The 21775-nt window shown below is 43.7% G+C and overlaps 1 protein-coding gene across 2 annotated transcripts in view; it reads left to right on the forward strand.

Annotated features, from left to right (window-relative positions):
- The window catches only part of WNT11 (Wnt family member 11), a 31472-nt gene that overhangs the window by 3841 nt on the left and 5856 nt on the right, over window positions 1-21775 (forward strand). Inside the window, exons 3-6 of one of the 2 annotated variants that reach the window (XM_064726278.1) lie at window positions 8593-8828; window positions 9406-9519; window positions 9604-9683; window positions 11189-11481. In XM_064726278.1, the coding sequence (XP_064582348.1) occupies window positions 8593-8828; window positions 9406-9519; window positions 9604-9683; window positions 11189-11481 (723 nt within the window). Of the gene's footprint in view, window positions 1-8592; window positions 8829-9405; window positions 9684-11188; window positions 11482-21775 lie in introns of both variants that reach the window. The other variant, XM_064726268.1, reaches the window with a different exon arrangement.

Raw genomic sequence — 21775 nt, forward strand, 5'->3', positions numbered from 1 at the left:
GCAGCAGGGATGGCAGCTGAGATAATGCTGCCCATCTCCAACCACAAGGGATGCTTGACAGATAACATGGCTTTTTTCTGGACCTTTTAACCTTTGGATTTTGTGAAGGGTGTTAAAAATGAGGTGAGGAGGGGGGAGGAGGGTGAAGAAATACCAGGGACTGTGGTCAAGTCAGGATTGAGTTTCTTTAGAGGTAATGTACTGCAAAGTGAAAACATCGCCATCTCATTTCTTTGCTTAAACAAGCAATCAGTTAGTTGCTTGCTAAAGAATAAACAAACAAACAGGCCACTCCAAAGCCAATCTGGTTTCACGACCTTGATGAGTGATCCGTCTTTTCTACTTGGGTTTGGAGCTGGGCACAAAATAAGCAAGGGAATGTGGATTTGCCTCAAATGAGCATCTTTGGTAGGAAAAAAGGCACAATAATATACAATGTCAGGAAGACTCTGTAGTGCATTGAAGCAAGGATCTTTGGGATAGGTAGTGAAACTCAGACAAGAGGTTCCTGTTTTGCTGCTCCTTCTGCCACAGACTTCATGCTATGTCTAATTGCCATTCTGTTATTCCATTCAATTCCATTGCCATTCAATTATTCCAATCATTGCCACTTGAACCTCTAATCATGCCACCTTTTATAAAGGCTTAAATTTGGATATCTGCAAATTAAGGTGTCCCATTGGAGCCAGTGTTTTTACTTCCCATCATGCAGTCAGGGAAGAGAGGACCTTCCAGATGGCAATTCATCTTCTCCAAACAGAAATATCCAACAGAAATGTAAGTGATAGCCTCTGGTGATGCTGTGTGCTGCAGCGAGCTGTTAGAAGCCACACATCTGCCTTTTGTATCCACAAAGAGAAGCACCATAGGTGTTTAAATGCATTTGATCAGGTGGGAGGAATAGTCACCTATTTCAGGGCATCTTTCAAGGTGGCATGCTTGCCTATGGCAGGAAGATAGGAACTAGATGATTTTTAAGGCTCCTTCCAACCCATATTATTCCATAATCTTCCATTTATTGTCTCCATGCTCTAAGGAACATTTGGAAGTAGAGGAGAGTAAGGATCTGGTTTGCTCTTGACTGCCTTGGCTTTACACCTTGTAGTAGTCAGCAAGAGCTCAGTTACATAACCCAGCTGTTTGTTTCCACCTACTTCCTCCAGCATTTTGACTCTCAGCTCTGCCAGTATCCAGCACCAGGAAAGGCAGGCATCTCCTTTCTGAAGGACATTTAGCAACATGTCCATGGGACTCCTTTGCAATGTTTATTTCCATGCAGCACAGAAATAAAGTTGATTTGTGGCACCCTGATTCAGCAGGGCTTTTATGTGTAGAGCCATGACTGACTGGAGGGACTTGTCCATATGCTTGGCATTGGTGTCCCACTTAGGCAAGATGCTTAATCATGAGTAAGAGGCTTAGGTTCTTTAAAAGGGCAGGGGTGAGATGAGCTCCAGAAGGAACCTGATAGTAGGGAATGGACAAGCCATAGACATGAAAAATGCTGGGAGGCAGGGAAAGGTCCCTGATAGCTTTGCTGTCAAAAGCAGCCTTTCCTAAGTGGTTAAGCTGCAGGGGTTGCTTTTGGGGTGAGTGGGGGGAGAAGCAGTTTGGGGGTAAGACGTCACAGTTGCTGCTTCTCTACTTCCCAGCAGACATATCCCCCTATCAAAAAGTGAGTAGGAAAGATGAAAGCTGGGATTAAAGTGGTATTTGAAGCATGAATGGCATGCAGATGCACCACTGAGCTCCCCTCACACCTGTTTAAAACCTGGCAGAGACCTGCACTCTCTGTCCACAGCACTTTGCAACTGGGATGCTGGCAGCTGGAAATTCACAAAATTATGTTTGGTTTTTCTTTTGTTTGCTGTTTCTCCTCATTTCCCCACCCTTATTTTCCTAGGGAAACACAGGCTAATTTTCCCCACTCCCCATCACTCTTTCTTCTTGAGTCTCAGGGACTGTCCTTAGAAATTACATGGATCACTTCTTGGCAAACAGAGTACCAAATACTGACTAATACCTCAGACCTGCTGATCCCAGCTCTGGACTCATATTCTGGGTGCTGTACAATTGAAATCTGCTCCTTCCTTCTCTTGCTCTTGAACAGAGAGGTGGGGAAAAAGAACAGGATGAAGAAGGAGGAAAGTGCTATGTGATGTTTTCAGCTGTGGGATTTTCTCACTAGTCTGCCCACTGCATCATTTTTGTACACATGGTGCCAGAGTCAAGCTTCAAAGAGGATTTGGGAGGGGAAGGGAGAGATAAGGAGGTGGGTCTCACCAGCCTGGAGATGAGGGAGTGACTGATAAGAAAGGTGATAGGAAATTTAATTTTGATTCGGTGCATGATGTAATTGCAGGGGGAGGGGAAGAAGAAGAAAAACAATTTTCAGCCATTTAGGACTTCTCAGTAACACAAATATGCCCTGAAAATTAGTCAAAGCAGGGAGAAGGTAAAAAAAGAAATTATTTTTTTATTTTGCTTGGCTTATTTTTATGAGTTCTGTGGTCCAAATCCCCATCTGTTGGAAGTTGGTGCTGGCCCCACCAAACATCCAGTATAGTGCATGGACAGTCAGCGCCTTGTACACAGGTTCTTGCTCTTGTATACATTTCTCTTGCCGGAGAAATTTCATATCTTGTGCTGTTTCATCTAAGCTCCAGAGAGCTACTCAGGTGTAAAGCCAGAGTATGGTTCCAGATCTTTGCTGGATCAGGATTGTTGTGGAGATACAGCCTTCCTCATCAATGTATATGAGACCCTGAGTCCCTTTTTTGCAAACACTTTCCCATCCTGAGAGCAAAGCAGGTGTGTGAGGAGGTCACATCATTTTGTGGTGCTCAGTTTTGTCACAGTGGCTAGGAAGGTGAGGCAGCTATTGGTTTCATGAGATATGTCTGAGGGCCAATGCATCTAGTAATTCTATTACCTTCCCCATCTGCTTTTGCAATCCATTCAGCTTTCCCAGGAGAGTTTGGGTTTGACCAAGCAGGTGCTGAAGCAACTTATTTGGGCAGAACTGAAAAACAGATGAGCATTAGAGGGAGCTGCAGCCAGATGTGCATGCCCCAAAGGTGTGCAGGTGTTGGGATGTCCAGGCACAGAGTGGCTTCTGAGGCACTTCTGCCTCCACAGGGATTGGCATCTCCTCTATCCCTCTGTATTGAATGTCTCCTTTAATGTGGTTGTAAATAAGCCAAACATAGCAAGTGATTTGGGCTGGTTATTTTTGGGTTTATTTTGTTTGTTTTTTGTTTTGGGAGGGGATTTTTTCTGTCTTCTTTTTTGTTTTGTTTTTTTTTGGGGGGGGGGGATTTTGGGTTTTTTTTGTTTGTTTTTGGTTTGTTGGTTGGTCAGTTGGGGTACCATCATTTTTAGGTGGAGCTTGGTCACTTCATGAAGTCTCTGCCTGTCCCCATTGTGGTGACCCAATGATGTCTCATGTTCTCTGAAACAATCCCCAGCTGAGCTCCATTCCCTGCTATTCCTGTACTATTCCTATGGTTAAACTGCAGCCCTACAGAAGCAAAAGGCAGCTTAACCACACCTTTTGGTGAACATGGGATGTCCCCCAGCCCACCAACCTTGAGCAGCCCTTCTGCGGCCAGCAAAAAGCAGGGGAGAAAATGGAAATATTTTGTGCTTCCTGGCAGCTCCTGCCTCTCCCCTTCAATAAGCAGTGGGAGGGAGCTGGGACGTGGAGACACGGGCGCCTGAGAGGAGCCTGTCTGCCTGGCAAGGCACTGCTAGATGAGCTGCTGTGAAAGAGCTGCAGGATGGGGATGGCAGGAGGGGAGTGGGCTGGGGATGAGGAAAGGGGAGTACCATGTCTTTGAAGTTTGCTCTTTGCTCCAGCTTCAGGAAAAGTTGACAAAGCTCCATGGCCTTGCTCGGCGCTCAGTGAGCCAGCTCACTGCTGGCATTGACTTCATTCAAGCTTGGGCATGAAGTCAACAGCCCTGTGCCCACTACTGCCAGCACTGAATTTGGCACCATATCTGAAAACAGTTCTTATTTTAAGCTTTTAGTTCAGAGTTGGTTTCCCCCACACACACACTTCTCTCCCTCTTCCTCTTCTTTCTTTTTTTTTTTTTTTTTCTTTTTTCTTTTGAACCACATAAATCCTACTTCTCTGTTTGAAAGGCCCTTGCAGAACCAGGGGAAGCATTTACCAGGGGATGTGGTGTCTTTCCCAGGACTTGTGGTCCCCGGACTGGAACTGATGCAGGGCAGGGTGGCAGGGGCATGAGCTGCCTTTGACTACCAGGAGCTTAGACAACGTTATTGTAACTCCCCTGCAAGCCTTTTCCAGATGCAAACCTGAGAAAATGAGGCTCCTGCAGATTAAAAACCTTCAATGAGATCAAATACAAAAAGAGCTCTTAATCTCTGCCTCTCTTTATTAACTTTTGCCACATACTTCCCTCTCCACAGCCATGTAATTTTGTCTAAATCTTTTTGTGTCACCCACATCCCTGCAAGATTAAGGAGTTTAGGAACAGGCATTAAAAGAATGCTTTTTCAGAAAGCAAAGTTGGTAAATTGGAGTAGAGGTTCATGGTTTCACCAGCAGTCCCTTTGTGAGCCTTTTGGAGATCATGTCACACAAGGGAGGGTGGGGAGATGCCTTCAGAGAGAAGATTCTTCCACCTTTCCAGGGTGTTTTAAAGGACACCAATGTTTTGCTGCTCAATTGAAGGAGTTCTTCTCCCTTTGGCTTGACTAGGAGCAGTGTCCTACTCACAGGGTACCTTGTAAACCAAATAATATATGACTTTCATTGATATCTGCTAACATCTGAAGGTGCCTCTTCCTAACCTGCACTATGAACAGTCCTCTCATGGGGCTCAGACATGCAGGAATGGTCCCATAACTCTCAAAGGACCTAACACTGCAGAGCATTAATGTTTTCAAATTAATTTAATTACTGCCTGAGATAAATAAAAGAGTAAACTAATGTAATGATCCATCTATGCATATTTCCTCTGTAATCATGTTCATGATTTTCTGTCAGTATCCAGAATTTCAACTGAAGGATCTGCTGTGTTATATAGAGATCAGGAGATGTTTGGTTTAGGCCCTGTTTATTTAAAGGGATGGATCAAATATTTATACTTAAAAAAAAAACATGAAACAACCACCCCTTGATTTTCTGGAGAATGAAGGATGGGGCAGGAGAATTAGGTGAGATTGTTATCAGGAGGAAACAGTGAAAAACAGCATTTCCAGCGTGAAACAGGTAAAATCTCTTTTTCAGATGAAGAGTGTGAATCCACAGAAAGATGTTTGTCAGGGATCTTTTTCCCAGGTTGAGGAATGAAGAATATTCTTCTAGTTATGCTCTTGAGGTCTGGAATTTAAGGCTGGCTGTGCCCCATTGGCTCCAGTTTCCCTCCCAGTGCTGGTGATCAGTAGAGACCATGTGAAGACAGGCCAGAGACCCACCACCACATGCTACCATGGACAAGCCTCTCCTGGGGAATGTTTTTCTTTCCACAAATGGATATTGTTTCCCAATAGTGTCATTGCAGGCAGTGGGAATCCATCCCCTGATGCTGCCAGAATTTAGAAGGTAGGGAGGGGGGGTACATTTCCACAGGGAGGGTTTAGAGTGACATGGAGTGAAGAAGATATTCCTAAATGTGGGACAGAGACTGGGCAAACCTAGGTTGTCAGGGCATGGAATAGATGACCTAATAGGCTTTTCAAAATCCTGATCTGTGATTTATAAATGCACTTTTCAGTCTAAGCAAATGACTACAGTAACTGAGTTTTCTTTTCCATCTCCATTACCTTTTAATTTTTCCTCACGGTGCTTGGAGATGTTTCCAATTATAGGTTCTCACAAGCAAAGACATGAAGTTTAGGTCTGGGAGATGCTCAGAAAACACCTTCCTGTATCTTGCAGTTTTATTCTTGGTAGGCTTCCTGGAGCTCAGCTCATTTTATGAGAAACAGCCTTGCTGCCATTTATTGAGTTCTTACCAATCAGAAGGTATTTTCCCTCTTCCATGAAGTAAATGGTTTTCTTGTTGCACTATAAAACTGCTGCTCTAATGGTGATCACTTCAAGACACCTTTTATGATACAGTCTCATTGCTTCACGTCCTGTTTTTTCATGCTGAGGATGAGTTTCAGTCTGAATTCTTCTTTCATCCCTACCTGTAGATGGTTATTTGTGCTATTCATGACTTGTCTGTAATGGTGAGATGGGGGTACCTCAGTGTAGCCTTCCAAGTCCTTTAAAGAGGCTGAAGACCTCTAGAAAAGATCAGAAAATGTAGTGTAGGACCTAGGAGATATATGCATCCTTCTGGAGGGCCAGCCAAAACATTCCAAGGCCTCTCAAGTGCCACCCAACACATCTGATTAGAAAACTGAGCTGCTGCCTCGTGGTACAGCCTCTCTCAGAGACTTGGAATGTTCCTCATTTGCCTGAAGCTCAGGCTGTGAAGTTCCCTCACTGCTCCTGCCACACCCTGCCTGTTTCCCTTCCTGCTGGGACATGCCATGCTGGAGTTTTTATTATTTATACTCTATTACTGTTGAGCTGCTTTGGCCTCTTGCCTGATTTGTGTTTCAGCTCATTCCTGGGAGTTGCTGATAGGCTTTCTGGGGTAACTTTTCACAGATTCCTGGTGTCAAGTGCTCATATCTCATTCAAGCTCTGTGCTTGTACCATTCAGATGTCTGTGTCCCTGCTCGGTGTATGGGTTTCCTATACAGAGCAGAAAATGAGCACTTCTAAGTCATGATGGTGTCTTAGCATAGGTCCCAAAAGCACAAAAGGCTAACTACTTCCTAGATGTGGCTTTTTGCTTTCCATGAGCTGAAGAAGGATCCTGAAGGACTGCTGTGAGGTCCCCAGTGTAGGAGTTTGCAGCCAGGTGACAGTCACACTATTCAGACTCATGTCTCTACCTTCAAGGACATGATCTCTCTGTTCAGACACCTGAACACCCGGTATATCACCAACAAGTTTTTTTCTCCACCAGCTCAGGTTCACATCTAAGGCAGGGTGAGTTGCCTTCTGGAGGGGCCCCTCTCCAGACAAGGAAGATTGTATGAACACCAGTGTGTATGGGAACGAGATGAACTGCAGGGCAGAATTTCTGAGGATTGAATCATAGAATCATTTAGGTTGGAAAAGACCTCTGTGATCATTGAGTCCAACCAATAACTTAACATTGCCAAGTCCACCACTTTTTTCCTTTCTCTTGAAATTCACCAGCAATGACTTCTGCTTCCAGTATTTTTAACAGACCTGTTAAATATGTGTATGAAGTATATATTTATATAGCTTTCAGAGCAGTGGTTTCCCTTCCAAGTTTGCCACTGTTTATCTAGTGCCAGAAATGCCAAACTCCCAGTCACCTGGGAATTTGTCAGAGCCAGTCTATTCATCCCCAGCAAGGATTTAATTCCTCCAGTTTTCATTAGGGCTCAATTTTAGCTCTGTTTCCATCTCATTTAACTTCTAAAGAATGTGGATGTTACAGTAATAAAGTGAAATGCACCCCAAAATGTGTTTGCTAATAAGCCAAACTAACCAAGACGGCTTGGGATAAATCTGAAAGCCAATACATTTAACAAGCACAGAAGGAAATATGTGTTAAAGTTGTGTTGCCATGATCAGATGCCATCAGATTATTGATTCAGCCTGCTAGAAAGTTGTTTTATGGGAATGAGTAACTTTTATGGCTACCCTAAGAAAGCCAAAAAGATACAAAGAGAGTTCCACACTTGGCTTCTGTTGATCGTTGTGGGTGCTCAGGGAAGAAGAGGACAGCCCTGTGAGATGCATGCTGGCATTTGTTCTTTTTTTAACCTGGAAAAGTTGGCAATTGGACAGTAGAAGAACCACCACTGTGGGATGTTGTTCTTTTCTTTCATGGTAACATATGTGCTGGTATTCATGGATCCCTTCTCAGATTTGGCTGTGATGCTCTCTCTGCACATACTCCCACTGAGATTTTTCAGTATGGTTTTTGGAGACTAGAGAAACAGACTTATCTATCTGCAACAGTGATTGAATCAGTAGAGGCCCTTGGCATTAACTTTAAGTGAAAGCATATGTTTTGCAAATTTGATGATTTTTCCCTAGGCCTTGCAGGGGATTTTCTCCATAATTAATTACATGACATTTAGCATAATCCTTTGAGAGTGTGTGAGACAGATGCTGAATACAAAATACTGATAACACCAACGTTGCTTTTTTTCCCAAATGCCACAGTCTTGGAGGATCCAGATTTCTTTTATCATGGAACTGATGGGTCATTTTTTACTCTGTTGGGAGGTCTGTGCTCTTCATTCTTCAGCAAACAACCTTCCCCGTAGGATTTACACATCCGGCTGACTCGACACATACCCCTGGAGCTTTGTGCAGCCTCCCATCAGGAATGGAGAGAACACTGCTAAAGGGTGTTTCTTCCCACCAACTTTATATGAGATAAATCACTCTTCATAGTTGCTCATCTTTCTCACCAGCTTTATCTAAGCACTTCTTTACAGAAAGCTTTAATTAAGTCAGGTGAATGTAGACGACTAGACTGTGTTCTAATGCTTTTGTGCATGTGCTTGTCTCCTCAGAGCTCTGTCCAAGACTTCTTTGGCTTTGGCCCTTAATCAAACCCAGCACTGCAAGCAGCTCGAAGGGCTGGTGGTTTCTCAGGTGCAGCTGTGCCGCAGCAACCTGGAGCTGATGCAGACCATTATTCAGGCAGCGCGGGAGGTGATAAAGACCTGCCGGAAAACCTTTTCAGACATGAGGTGGAACTGCTCTTCAATAGAGCTGGCTCCTAACTACCTGCTGGACCTAGACAGAGGTAAAACAGCACTGCTGGCTCACTTGGGACTGGAATCAGTGGAGTCAGCCTGTGTGTGTGTGAGTGTGTGTTGTGTGTGTGTGTACTGGAGATAGGAAGGGTCTTGCTCCTGGGAGGCCATGGAGGCACTACAAAGCCTACTTGTCCTGTTCTCTGAGACCATATTCATCATTATGGTGCCACTCATGCCCAGAGGCCCTTGGATACAAGACCTTGTTCTACCACAACTCTTACAAAGCAGACCAGTTGAGCAGTTCTGGTCTGCTCATCCCACTGGGAGTCATGGGAGGAGCAGAAGGAGGCAGGAGACTCACAGGAGGGCTTAAGCACATGCTCCAAGAGCAAATCACACCATAATGAACAAGATGCCTAAATCCATGACTCCTTGCCCTGCTGGGATGTTGTCTTATGTTGAAGAGTTCACTTAGATGTGCTCCAAACTAGTGGTGCCATGGGACACCTCAGCTGCAGTGAGTTGGTGTGTTGGCTGCTCTGTGGGACACAGACTGTGTGAGATGCTTTTTGGGGAATGTTTACGTGGCCCAGGAGGCTGAGCTGGAGTTCTTGTCTCTTTCAGGCACAAGGGAGTCAGCATTTGTATATGCCCTCTCTGCTGCTGCCATCAGCCACACCATTGCCAGAGCCTGCACCACCGGGGACCTCCCTGGCTGTTCCTGTGGTCCCATCCCAGGTGAGACACCTGGACCTGGGTATCGATGGGGAGGATGTGCAGACAACCTCAACTATGGTCTTATCATGGGGTCCAAATTTTCAGATGCTCCCATGAAGATGAAAAAATCAGGATCACAAGCCAATAAACTGATGCATCTGCACAACAGTGAAGTAGGGAGACAGGTAACAAATCCACAAGAGTTATTGTACTTGTACAATCATCTGTAGTGTTGGTCACGTGGTGAGGTTCAGTGTCTCTATCAGCTAGCAAAAGGAGCAGATTTCTCAAAGAATGCTCTGAAGTCTTTTGGCCTGCTGAAAACTTTAGCTGTGTAACTCCCCCTGTGACTCAGGGAGTCCCAAATGCTGTTATTAGCCCTGTCTAACCGTGGGTGGGATGTCTCATTGCCCCATTTGCACAGTCAGTGTTGGCTCTGGCTCTGCCTGCCCAGGAGGTGTGGTGGGGACGGGTCCCATCGTGCTCTGCCAGGGGCATTGTGGGGACAAAGTGCTGTGCAAACCTGGAGGATTATCATCTGCCACATGCATCCAGCAGCAGTTGCCTCCAGCCATCCCTGCAGGCAGGAGGGAGGAGTTTTTTCCTTTTCAAGCTGCTATGCTAGTGATTATTCTCATATCTGGCACAAGCTGCTTTTAACAGCCTGCATCCAGTGGAGGGATAATATTTACCATGTGCAGTGCCTGGTGTGCACTGATGTGCAAATCCCTGTGGCAGCTGTCCATGCAGCTGAAGAGATGGATGGGGGAGGGCTACAAAACTGACCCCTGCACCCATCTCTGAGGCTCCAGTGGTTCCACAGATGTTCCTACTGCACAGCTTGGTCTTTCCAGGGCTGCCTGTGCAGACAAACTTGGAGCATGCTGAGCTCATTGGGAGCTTGCTGTGTAAATACAGGCTGAGTCCACCTTTGCAGAGCACAACCATGCTGAAGTTTCCCTCTCTGGCTCTTTTGTTTTTTCTGCTATTCCCACACTATTTGGTTTGTTTGCTTGGGGTCTGAGTTTTTTTTCTTAAATCTTGTTTTATTTTTGTAACGTCTTGATTTTTTGTTTCAATTGCAAAGGGCAAATTTTTGTTTAGGACATTGTGTTGCCATGGCTGGTGCATTCAGCCCTTCCTGGCAGCATCTTGCCACATCCCACTGAAATGAGAACAGTGGAGAATCAAAGTAAAAGGCTGTTTTCACCCCATGACCAGCAGAAAGGCAGGGTGAGAGTGCACTGAATTCAACAAAGCCATGACATCTCTCTTACCAAAGCCCAAAGCTGCTGGAGGTTGAAACTGATGTTAATTATCTATTTATGGAATATTTTGATATTCATCTCCTTAGGAATTTAGAGGGTGGAGATGCAGCCCAATATAGATATCTAATCAAAATTCAAAATACTCTTCTCTCTTCTGGCTGCAAAGGAGCCCTTGTGAAAGTAGTCCTGGACTGATAGCGATCACAAAGAGCTGTAGGATCTCATTTGCTTTCAAAATTGCCAAAGAGCTGTAGGATCTCATTTGCTTTCAAAGTAGCCACTCCAGACTGCCTGTGCAGAAATGAGAACAGTAGGACTTTGCTGTAGCAGCCACTGCTAAGGAAGCTCCTTCATTAGCAAGCTTGTGGGATGTTTGGCTGTGAGAGAAGGGCATTTCCTAACTCCTGCATTCCTTTTTGCAGGTCTTGAAAGCCTCTCTTGAAATGAAATGCAAGTGCCATGGAGTTTCTGGGTCATGCTCTATCAAGACCTGTTGGAAAGGCCTTCAAGAGCTGCGAGACATTGCACTGGACCTCAAAACCAAATATTTATCTGCCACCAAGGTTGTTCACCGGCCCATGGGCACACGCAAATACCTGGTGCCAAAGGATATTGATATCAGGCCAGTCAAAGAGACTGAGCTGATTTACCTGCAGAGCTCACCTGATTTCTGCATGAAGAATGAAAAAGTGGGGTCACATGGGACCCAGGACAGGTGAGGACTTCTGCAGTGGGTACTCACTGTACTCTGCCCCAAAGAGGAAAGGGCAAGAGGGGAACATGTATGAATAAGGGGCAATCAAGGAGGTGACACATACATGCAGGTAAAGCACATCTCTGACATACAATATGGTTTACCAATTCCTAACCCTGTTCATGATGGCTGTGGCCAAGACAGGGCTTGCTGACAGATTTTCCATTTCACAATCAGGCACAATATACATTTCAAAATTCCCTGGGCAGCTTACCTCCATGGGAACTTGTAAGGACCAAGCAGCTGCTTTATACTGTGTTGAGTCTCAGTAATTTCTTGCAGTCACTGCTGATTAGAAGAGCTGTTACTCTAAGGCTCTCCTAAGTAGGCAAATATTAACTCAGTTAGAACCAGCATTCCTAGATTGCACAAAACTGCTCCAAAAGTGCAAAGATTATATTTAATTTTTTCTTCTACTCCATGTTAAAGGTCCAGATGTGTTTGTATTGCTTATGACTCTGCAGAGGAATTTCTTTATTTCACTAATATTGGAGATTAAGGGTCATTATGGTCAGCCAAACCTCCACTGGGCAGCATACTGTCCCCTTTCACAGATAGCAGAAATGCCTTTCTCTTCCCACCATCTGTTTAATTTCCTCCAACAAACTAGTTCAACATTTCAACAATCTGAGCATCTCTAGGTGGGCACACCCATCTATCTCTCTAGAGCTGGGCCATCAACAGCCAAAAAAGTGTATGTTTCCATAATTTTCCTAATTTTTGTTAGCTGGCTGCAAGGGCTGGATTTCAACCTCTCTTGCTGGTTTACCTTTCTTTAGATAGTTCTCATAATTCTTCTTTGCTCTTTCGGTTATTTCGCGTAGGAGGCTCAGGCAAGTGGCACGGAGCATGTGCCTGGCCCATTTTGGGATGCCTTCATTTTTAATGTAGTGGGCATACTTGGATTTGGACCATTATGGTTCAATGGAGAGAAGGTTTTGCTGAAATGTAATGACCCAAATGCAGAAAAGATAAACTATATATGCATCTGGGAATGTGGCAGCTGGGGACATGGATTAGTGGTGGGCTTGGCAGTGCTGTGGACTTGATTTTAGAGGGCTTTTACAGCCTCAATGTTTCTGTGATTCTGCATCAGTATGTAAGTGGTGGGAGTGATCAGTAGATAGGACAGCTGAATGAGACAAGACAGTCTTTTTGTCCCTTGATGCTTTATGACAGTCAATGTCCCCTATCCTGTGACATCAATGCCTGGAGTGCTCTACAGTGGCACATATCTGACAGCTCTGTGGTGGGAACACCAGGCTGACCTTTATCACCTATTCAGCAGTGCAGCATCACTTATCAAGTGAAGTTTATAAGTCACAAAGAATAGCTAGGAAAAGGCATGTATTGAAACATGTTTCTGAAAGAAAATGTCATCTTAGTATAAGTGAAGTTTTTGTGGATTTGTATGGATTTTGTATGATATTTGTGCCTTGAAAATGACCTCTTTGTTCTGCCTTTCTGTTTTGCAAGGAAAAAAATTGGTGAAGATTATTTGGAAATTAGTTTTATAGGAATTGCATTAAATGAACAGGTTGTGTCAAAACAAAGTTGAATTCATTACAGATGTGCCAAGTAAAACATTTTCCATGAGCTGAAATCCTTTCAAGGGACAGGGAGGTGTGACTTCTTCATCTAATCTTATTTTACAGCAGATTTCAACTTTTTATCCCATCTAGGGATGAAAAATATGTCAAGGTCCTGAATGATATTTTTTTTCCTTCTGAGGAGAGGAAAATGTGTGTTGCAGGCGTGCATTTATCCCGAGCTGGATGACAGCCACGACTGTGAACCTGCCAGCCAAGGGTCCACAGGAAGTGAGATGGAGTGGGGATTTAGAGGACCAAGATATTAAGGTGGGAGGGGATGACTTTCAAAAGGAACTTGTCAAAAAATATTCCTCATTCTCAGATGTGCAAGATGGTGAAGGCCATGGGAGGGGAGGAGGGTGAGACAGTCCCGTGCTGAGCTTCAGACACCACTCAGGTCAAGTTTTTAAGGTCATGTGTGATGGGGCTTGTTTTCATTACAGTCCATCTGCAGCCTCTTGAGAAGATGCCTGGTGTTTCAAGATTGGCATGTGTTATATGAGCCATAGCAACTCCTTTCCTGAACTAAATTACTAGTGGAAATAAATGTAAAATACACACAGTGTGTTTGAAGATTGGTCCATGCTTCCTGGGGGGGGCTGAGAAAGGGAGGAGATCTTCCCTAGTCGCCTCCTCCCATGGACACCTTTTTCTCTTTGCATTTTTTCTCTCATGAAGAGGGCTCCTAAATGCATTTTAAATGTGGTGCCTCTGTTCCAGCTTGCCACGGGGCTGCAGAGATAATGTCTAGTTACAGGGATAAGGTAGAAGGAGCACAAAAAGACTGCTGTTAGAGAGAGGGCATGGCAAAATGTGTTTTACGCTTCAGAATGATGTAAAAATGCTCACATGGGAATAGCTCAAGCATGTTTTTATTTAATGAGTCATGTCCTGGAGGCATTTGAACATTTTATCTTTATGTACATAAAAATTTTTCTGAAGGTAGATCCCACTGTTTCCAAGTAGTCTGGTTTTTAAGGCCAGTCATGCCAATGAAGTAAAAAAGGGGGGGGGGGGGTTTGTTGTGGTCCCTCATTTGGTCTACTCTGTCTTCAACCACCTTCTCATATCCTTTCTGGCCTTTTTTTGGGTACAGAGGTCAGTCCATGCCTGGGCTGTATAGTGCAGTCCCCTATGTCCACAGCTCAGGGATCTTTGATCTGGGCATCTTCAGTATTTCCCAGCCCTGCTTTCTGCCTCCAAAGGGATTTGGAGGGGGAAATATGCCACTAACACCCCCTTTTCCTGTTCCTTGATTAAAATATTCATATTGATGCATTTTTGTGACAGAAAATGAGCAGTTTTGCAGCAAATCCAGGGAAAGTCCTTTTCCTCCTCCCTCTCCCCAAGGTCTGGTTCTTTCTCATAGCATGCTGGAAACAGGATGGAGGTTGATGGTTAAGTTGCAACACCTTGGATGAGTTGGAGTTTGCTGTATGCTGTAGGAAACAATCCTGCACTGCCAGGTGGGAGGAAAGGATAATCTAATTGGTGATCCCTCTAATGTGAGGGGTCATACTATGCAGAGTTATTGTGTGTTTTTCAGGCAGGAAAAGGAATTACTTTGTAGATGAACCATATGAAAATCCACTCAGAAGATGAGCCCCCTGTTACTCAAAAGCCTTTTAGAGCTCTTTCCTGAAAGGATTTCAAAGCCTTCTTCAGAACAAGCCTGAAACATTTTCTAAGACACTTTGGACATTCTTAGCTTGTTGAAATTTAGAAATGGTTTGGAAATCTGCATGCCTCCAAGTGCTCAGGGTATGTCCAGATTTCAAAGTCATGGAACTTAACTCAAACCTGGGGTTTGAGGCCTCTTTGAAGTGCTGAAAAGCTGATTAAGGAGCTGATTTTTGCAACTGGTATCCAAGTGTCCTGCAAACAAGATTTACTGCCACACTGACTCCAGCCAAACTCTGCTTATATACCACCATCACACTTTCATAACCAATTAAAAATGGCCTGGAGAAAAGTCTAAAGAAGCTGATCTGTTGAGCTGCAAGTAAAACTTTCAATACAACAAATCAACCACTGGGAAAGAAATGTAAATATTCCCGTTCTCAAAGATTTCTTGGACAAAAGCACTTTTTAATCTTTTTAATTAAGTAGTTCAGTTGCTCCTGCCTGAAAAAATCACTACCAGCTTTGAGTAAATGAAAAATAATGGCAGATTATAAAATTGAGATCTCTTTGGTGAGAAAAGAAGCAAAAATATGAATCTTTTTTGTAAGCAGGGTGCTATGTATCATGTTTCAAAGGCTATTTAAGTCTCCCTAATGAATCCAAGGAAAGGGAAATTCTGCCATGCATGCAAAAGCATCCAGCCCCTGAAACCTTGCAGAGATAACAGAGCTGTTTATTACTGATCCTTCCCAGAGCAGTCTTGGAATCAAGCCAAATGTGGGAAGGAGCTCTCTTAGGCTGCAGAAATCAGGCTGCAGCAAACTATGGGCTGCAGCCTGGCTGGGCTGATCAGTCACCACTCCTCAGCTGACTCCCTGTGGCAAGGAGTGTGGCCACTCTGGTGGCTGCTCCTTGCTCACATACCCTTTCTTTACTCCAGTATAAAATATTAGTCACAAATGGCTTAGCCTGGCATGCTTTCTTGGATATGAGCATACATGAAGTTGCCTGAGCATGCTGCTCAGTTTTCAGTGTTCAGTGGCAGCTCTTGATACCACTTCTTTCCTGCTACCCCAAAAATAGGCATTGTATTGTGTTATGGGGATTGTTCAGCCTGTGGAAGGGAAGGCTCTGGGGAGACCTTAAAGCCCACTCCAGTGCCTTTAGGGGCCCCAAGAGAGCTGGGGAGGGACTATGGACCAATGCCTGGAGTGACAGGACAAGGGGGAATGTCTTCCCACTGATAGAGAACAGGGTTAGATGGGATATTGGGAAGAAATTCTTCCCTGTGAGATTGTTCCCTGGAACTGGTTGTTTAGAGAAGTTGTGGCTGCCCCATTCCTGGACATGTCCCAGGCCATACTGGATGGGGCTTGGGACAATCAGTGGAAAGTGTCCCTGCTAATGGCACAGGGGTTGGAACAGGCTGATCTTGGACTTCACTGTCCCCCTGTACAAGCACTGGTGAGGCTGCACCTTGAGTGCTGTGTTGGTGTTACTGCCCTTGCTCCAAGGCAGACTTTGAGGTGCTGCAGTGTGTCCAGAGAGGGGCTGTTGGAGGGGTCTGGGATATAAATAATACAAAGAGTGACTGAGAGTACTGGCATTGCTGAGTCTGGAGAAGAGGAGGCTCAGGGGAGACATTATCACACTCTACAAATACCTGAAAGGAGATTGTGATCAGGCCATGGCTGGTCTCTTCTCCCAGGAAACCAGCACAAGGAAATGGCTTCGAGCTGCCCTGAGGGAAATTTAAAATATTTTCTTCAGTGCTGAATTCATTCAGCATTGAAACAGGCTTCCCAGGGAAGTCACCAGCCCTGGAAGTGTTTAAAAATGAGTGAACACGGCACTTTGTGATATGGTTTAGTGGATCTGGTGGTGTTGAGCCCAGGGCTGGACTTTATGATCTTGGAGGCTTTTCCTGACCTTAATGATTCTATTCTATGATGCTATAATCTCCAAGGTTCCCTTCCAACCCAGACCACTCTGTGATTCTTTGTTTATGTGGGCAATTAAATTTTTTGGTAGAAGCACTCATATGAAGCTGGGGGAGAGTAGCAGTTATGGGTAGACAACAGCATTTGATGTTTGTTTTTTGTTACAGCTTCTTTTAGTTTCTGTTAGTGAGGGCACAGGATAAGATGAGCTTTGAGTGAGTTATAATGTGTTCAGTGATAGTTGGTTTTGGAACAGTTAGCAGATGTGTTACCATTTTTTTTATGAGATCTGACAAATTCTGAAAAAGAAATAGCAAATAATGCTTTTGTGAGTGTCCCAGAAGAACTGGAGGAAATCTGCTCTAGATAAAAATGCCTTTGTACATAGCAGGGGGCGGGTGGACTAGATGGCCTTTAAGATTCCTACCAACCCAAACTATTCCATGATTTTATGAAAGTCAGAAAAACATTCACTTTCTGTTCCTCCCAACTTATTTAGGTGTTATTCCTTCTTTCCCAGGGCAAGATGCTTGCAGCTGGTGCCCATTTCAGTAAATAGGCTGGCCAGCTATGCATTATTTTGTTATCTTAGTTAATATGTGGGGAAGATTGAATTCTTTCTACTTTGAGAGACCTGGATTTGATCATAAAGTTTCCTGAAGAGGTTTGTGAATAATAAATTTATTTGCAAAAAGAATAATTTCACGCAGTAAAATTGCAATAAATAATTAATCTAGCTCTATTAAACATATTTAGTCCCTCTGCAACCAAATGGTGTTTGTGTTAGAGAAAATTGGGTCTGGGAATGATTTTCCATGGACCTTGATCTTTTCAGGAGCAAGATTGAACTGACACCACCTAGGCTGTTATTGAAAATGTTTCTCTACTCTGGTCTTAAAAGCAGTTTCCCTAAACAACCTGATCCGGGGTTTTACAATCCTCAGTGTTAGGCTTTTCTTAATCAAAATTTAACTAAACATAATCTAAAATAAAACTAATACTTTCTTGTGCTCTTTCCTTGGCATATAAAGAACATTTTTTTTTCTCTCCCCTTATAGCAATAATCTTTTATAGAGGGGAAGACACCTCTTTTAACATACTTCTCTAAATCAGTTCTTTCATTGTTTTCTACTTTCTGAACTGCTCCCCTGGCTCCCCTGGAAACATTCCACATTTAGCTGGATCTTACTTTACACTTTAATCCACTGTCACAAGATATTCTCAACTCCTTCTTCCTTAGCATTGTCCCCTAATTTTTAACCTCACTCTCAACTTCTCATTAATGAAAATACAGGCTAATTCCAGGATCTCTCTTGACATCTCCTCACTGACATATGCTGATAACTCTTTCTTGTACAGTTGTTTTGTGTCAGTCTCCAGTCATTCCTTGTGGATGAGAATGCAATTTAAAAGTAGATAAGATTCTTCCCTCAAAATCTTACATGAAGCTGTGACCTTGATGTATTTTCAGGAATGTCCATTGTGTTATATATCTCCTGAGGGATTTGAATTATTTTTTTCTTTCTTTCTTTTATATACTGCTGCATTACTTGACATTACCAGAGCAAGGGGCACCAAAGAAATAAATAGGAATTTGATTTAAAAGAGAAAAAAAAAAAATTACATAGCAGTACTGTGTTCTGGGATTTGGGACTGCTGGAGTTCATGAAGGCAGATGGTTTCCCTGTGGTTGGAAGGGGCTGAGGGAATCACACAGCCAAAGGGATGAGATATCAAGGAAGGAACATCCCTTCTATCATCCCTGATGCAACAGCCCAGGTGCTGGCAGTGTATGAGAAGGACTACAGAAAGTGCTTAGATTTATGTTTTACTCCTGTAACAGCATCTGCCTCATCCACTGGGAGATGCACTGGGCCAGGAAGGCAGTTGCTGTGCCCCAGAATGACTTTTTAATATCCTCATTATTAAGTCCTTATCAATAGGACTGATGGAGTGAGGTTCCAGTGGGTATCTCATCCCTGTCATTATAGGTCATAGTCGTGGGTGACAGCACAGAATTGGCCTCAATTTGGATCCCAGGTGCCAGCTGTGCAACCAAAAAAATATGTATCCTTCTATCTGCTGATGGGACAGAGTAAATAGGGATTCACAATGAAGCTGTGTGACATTGCTAAGTTGGATTTCATCAATCTTAGAGGTCTTTTCTAACCAAAATAATTCTATTAGTTCCCCCTTTTAAAATTAAAATCCCTACTCTCCATCTGGGGGAAGACTCTTAGAAGTTCTGGGGTGTCCTTCAGCTCTGCTGAGTCTGTATGGTGTATTGCAGTGCTTCTGCAAATGAGGGCTGGAAAGGGGGCATTTGGGACAGGCATGTTGAATGGGAGTTGTCTAGACAACACTGCTGACCTTGTGACAATGCTAAAAGCCTGCTCTGGAGCCAGAGCCTTGGCTGGGATTACAGCTGAAGGATAATTTCTCAGCAGTCTTCCAAGTACTTCTTGAGGTCGCAGTGTTGTGTTACGAGGCAGTCGCCTGCCTTCATGTTTTCTCTCCAAGGCTCAGGAGGAGGGCATTTCTCTGATTGCTGGAATTGTGCTGGACCAGGCCCAAAACAAATGAGATTGAACTTAACCCATCAGTGGGGAGCCTGGTGAGATCACAACTGCAGGCTCTGAATCTGATGTTCAGGGCTCCTTCTGTGGGTAAACTCTGGTCTTTGGAGTTCTTTGTCTTTCCCCACTGGCTGAGAAACCACCTGCTTCATCTTGTTTAATGAAAAAGGAATCTAACTCATACCCAGGCCTATGCTTTAAAACAGAAAACAAAATCTCTGCTTAGTGGCATTGTTAGGAAATCTTTCTAAAAGCCCATATAGGTTTATGATGGGGTCAAAACTTTGTTTTGGCTATTCAACCCCCCCATTCTGAATATCCTCATTTCCTGATACCAAACTGAGGGAAGTTTGAGGATTTATTTAATAAGATTTTCCTTTTTTCCTTTCTTTGTCTCAGACTGTGGGCAATGGGGGAAGGTATATGGGAAGGCATATCTTCTACTAGAGTCACTTCTTTTATTTTTCCCTATTTTTTCTTTTTTTTCTTTCTTTTTTTTTCTTTTTTTTTGGCAAACCACAGGAGTGGATGGAGGGAAAGAGAGAATCCCAGGTCCCAGTACAGCAGGTAGAAGAGTTTTGTTTTCTATTTGGATGGGGTATATATCACTGTGGTGTGCCTTGTATGTTTGGGGAGTGAACATCCTCAGTGGTGAGCTGCAGTCAGAGTGGAATTCCTTTTCTTGGGCATTTTAGTGAGCTCCCAGCATGAAGTGACATGGATGCATTGTGCATCCCTTGCCAGGCTTCTGCAGATTCCCCATCCTCCCTAGATGAGCCTCCAGGAAACAACATTTCCATCCACTAGCAAAGCTGAGTGAGGTTGACAAATACCCTCTCCTCTTCTAATGTCAACACACCTATATTTGAACCTCTGCTCTGAATACTTGAAGCATTTATTAATACATTTATGAGGAGTTGTCTGGAGATTTCTTGTGGAGGGGCCCCAGTTCACAGGGGCACTAACGAGGCCTTTGGTTCAGCGTTGGGCAAACACATTCAGTGTGGCTGCACACTTCAGCTTTGGTAGAGGCTTTAAAAGGTTTTTAAATATTTACACACACTCCTGAATGAGAGTGACTTTGGGGGCCTTTAAACACTGAACCTGTAGAGGAATGTGAATCAGAATAACAAACAGAAAAACTTGAAGAAGAGCAAGAACAAAATCTCAATGCTTCACTAATCTCATAACTTCTCCTACAGCATTACCTCATGAGCAATTCCTGTAATTCTCATGGATTTGTTTTCATTTATTAACAGTTGCTTAGCTTAAGGGTACAACTTATGCTCCTCTCTCCTCTTCTGGCCCCAAAGCAGCCTTGGACTGTTTCTGTCCGAAATAGACACAAAATAGCCACACAGAATAAGATTTAGGAGAGATGTCAGCGATCACCCCACTCAATAAACCACCTTTCTTACAGCAGTTTCAGAAGACCATCAAGTTCACAGCCCCACGGTGTTGGGTACACACCAAAAAGGCACAGGTGTCTGACCAAACAGGAACACTTCCATCCTGGGTTGTCTTTGCAGTCTGTGAAGAAATGGTGTCTCTAGGACAGGGTTCATTGCATTCAAAATTCAATGCCTGGTGCACTTTCACTTCCAGTGAATATTGGAGTATTTTAGGAGGTGGGATTGATGGTTTTTGAGGACAGATGTGAAATGGTAATCATTGGATCAATGAAAGAAATTCCTCAATTAAGTGATTGCTTCTGAAAACCTCAAACCATTCACTGGCATGCCGACAAAATTAGGGAACCCAACCCAATAGCTGATTTATCCCACTGAGTCTGTCTTTAATTAAGAGCAGAAGCAAAACAAGCTGTGAAAGTCTGTGTGGTACTTGGTGACTTGTCATCCTACCCTGTGCTCCTGCCACACTTCCTGTTCCTGAGTCAGGAATAAAGGTGTTTTGGGGCCAATTGCCCAGCTGATGATGCCATGTGGGAGAAAACCAAAGGGAAAAAGGTGCACAGCCCAGCCCTGCTAGTATTGATGGTGATTTCCCTGATAGGATCAGTGCTGCATAGTGCCTGTAACAGCCTGCTCAGCATTCTTCCCAGCCTGGGATCCTTGGCATGGAAACTGTTTAAATATTATTTGGCTGTAGTGTTCCTCCTTTTCCCTTTTCAGGTTAGGCAGTGGTGGACATATAGCAGCGTTTGTTCTTTAGGGTGTCATCTTCCTCTGTGGGGGTGTTCACAGGGGTCCCACGACGAGGGAAGAGACTTGACTCCATATTTCAGAAGGCTGATTTATTATTTTATGATATATATTATATGAAAATAAATTTATATATTAAAACTATACTAAAAGAATAGAAGAAGGGATTTCATCAGAAAGCTAGCAAAGAATAGAAAGGAATGATAATAAAATCTTGTGACTGCTCACAGCCTCAACACAGGTGGCTGTCACTGGTCATCAAGTAAAAACAATTTTACATGCTGGGTAAACAATTCTCCAGATCACATTCCAAAGCAGCAAAACATGGGGAAGCTGACACTTCTCAGCTTCTCAGCAGAAAA

Source organism: Zonotrichia leucophrys, chromosome 1 (assembly GCF_028769735.1).
Source record: "Zonotrichia leucophrys gambelii isolate GWCS_2022_RI chromosome 1, RI_Zleu_2.0, whole genome shotgun sequence".
NCBI lineage: Eukaryota > Metazoa > Chordata > Aves > Passeriformes > Passerellidae > Zonotrichia > Zonotrichia leucophrys.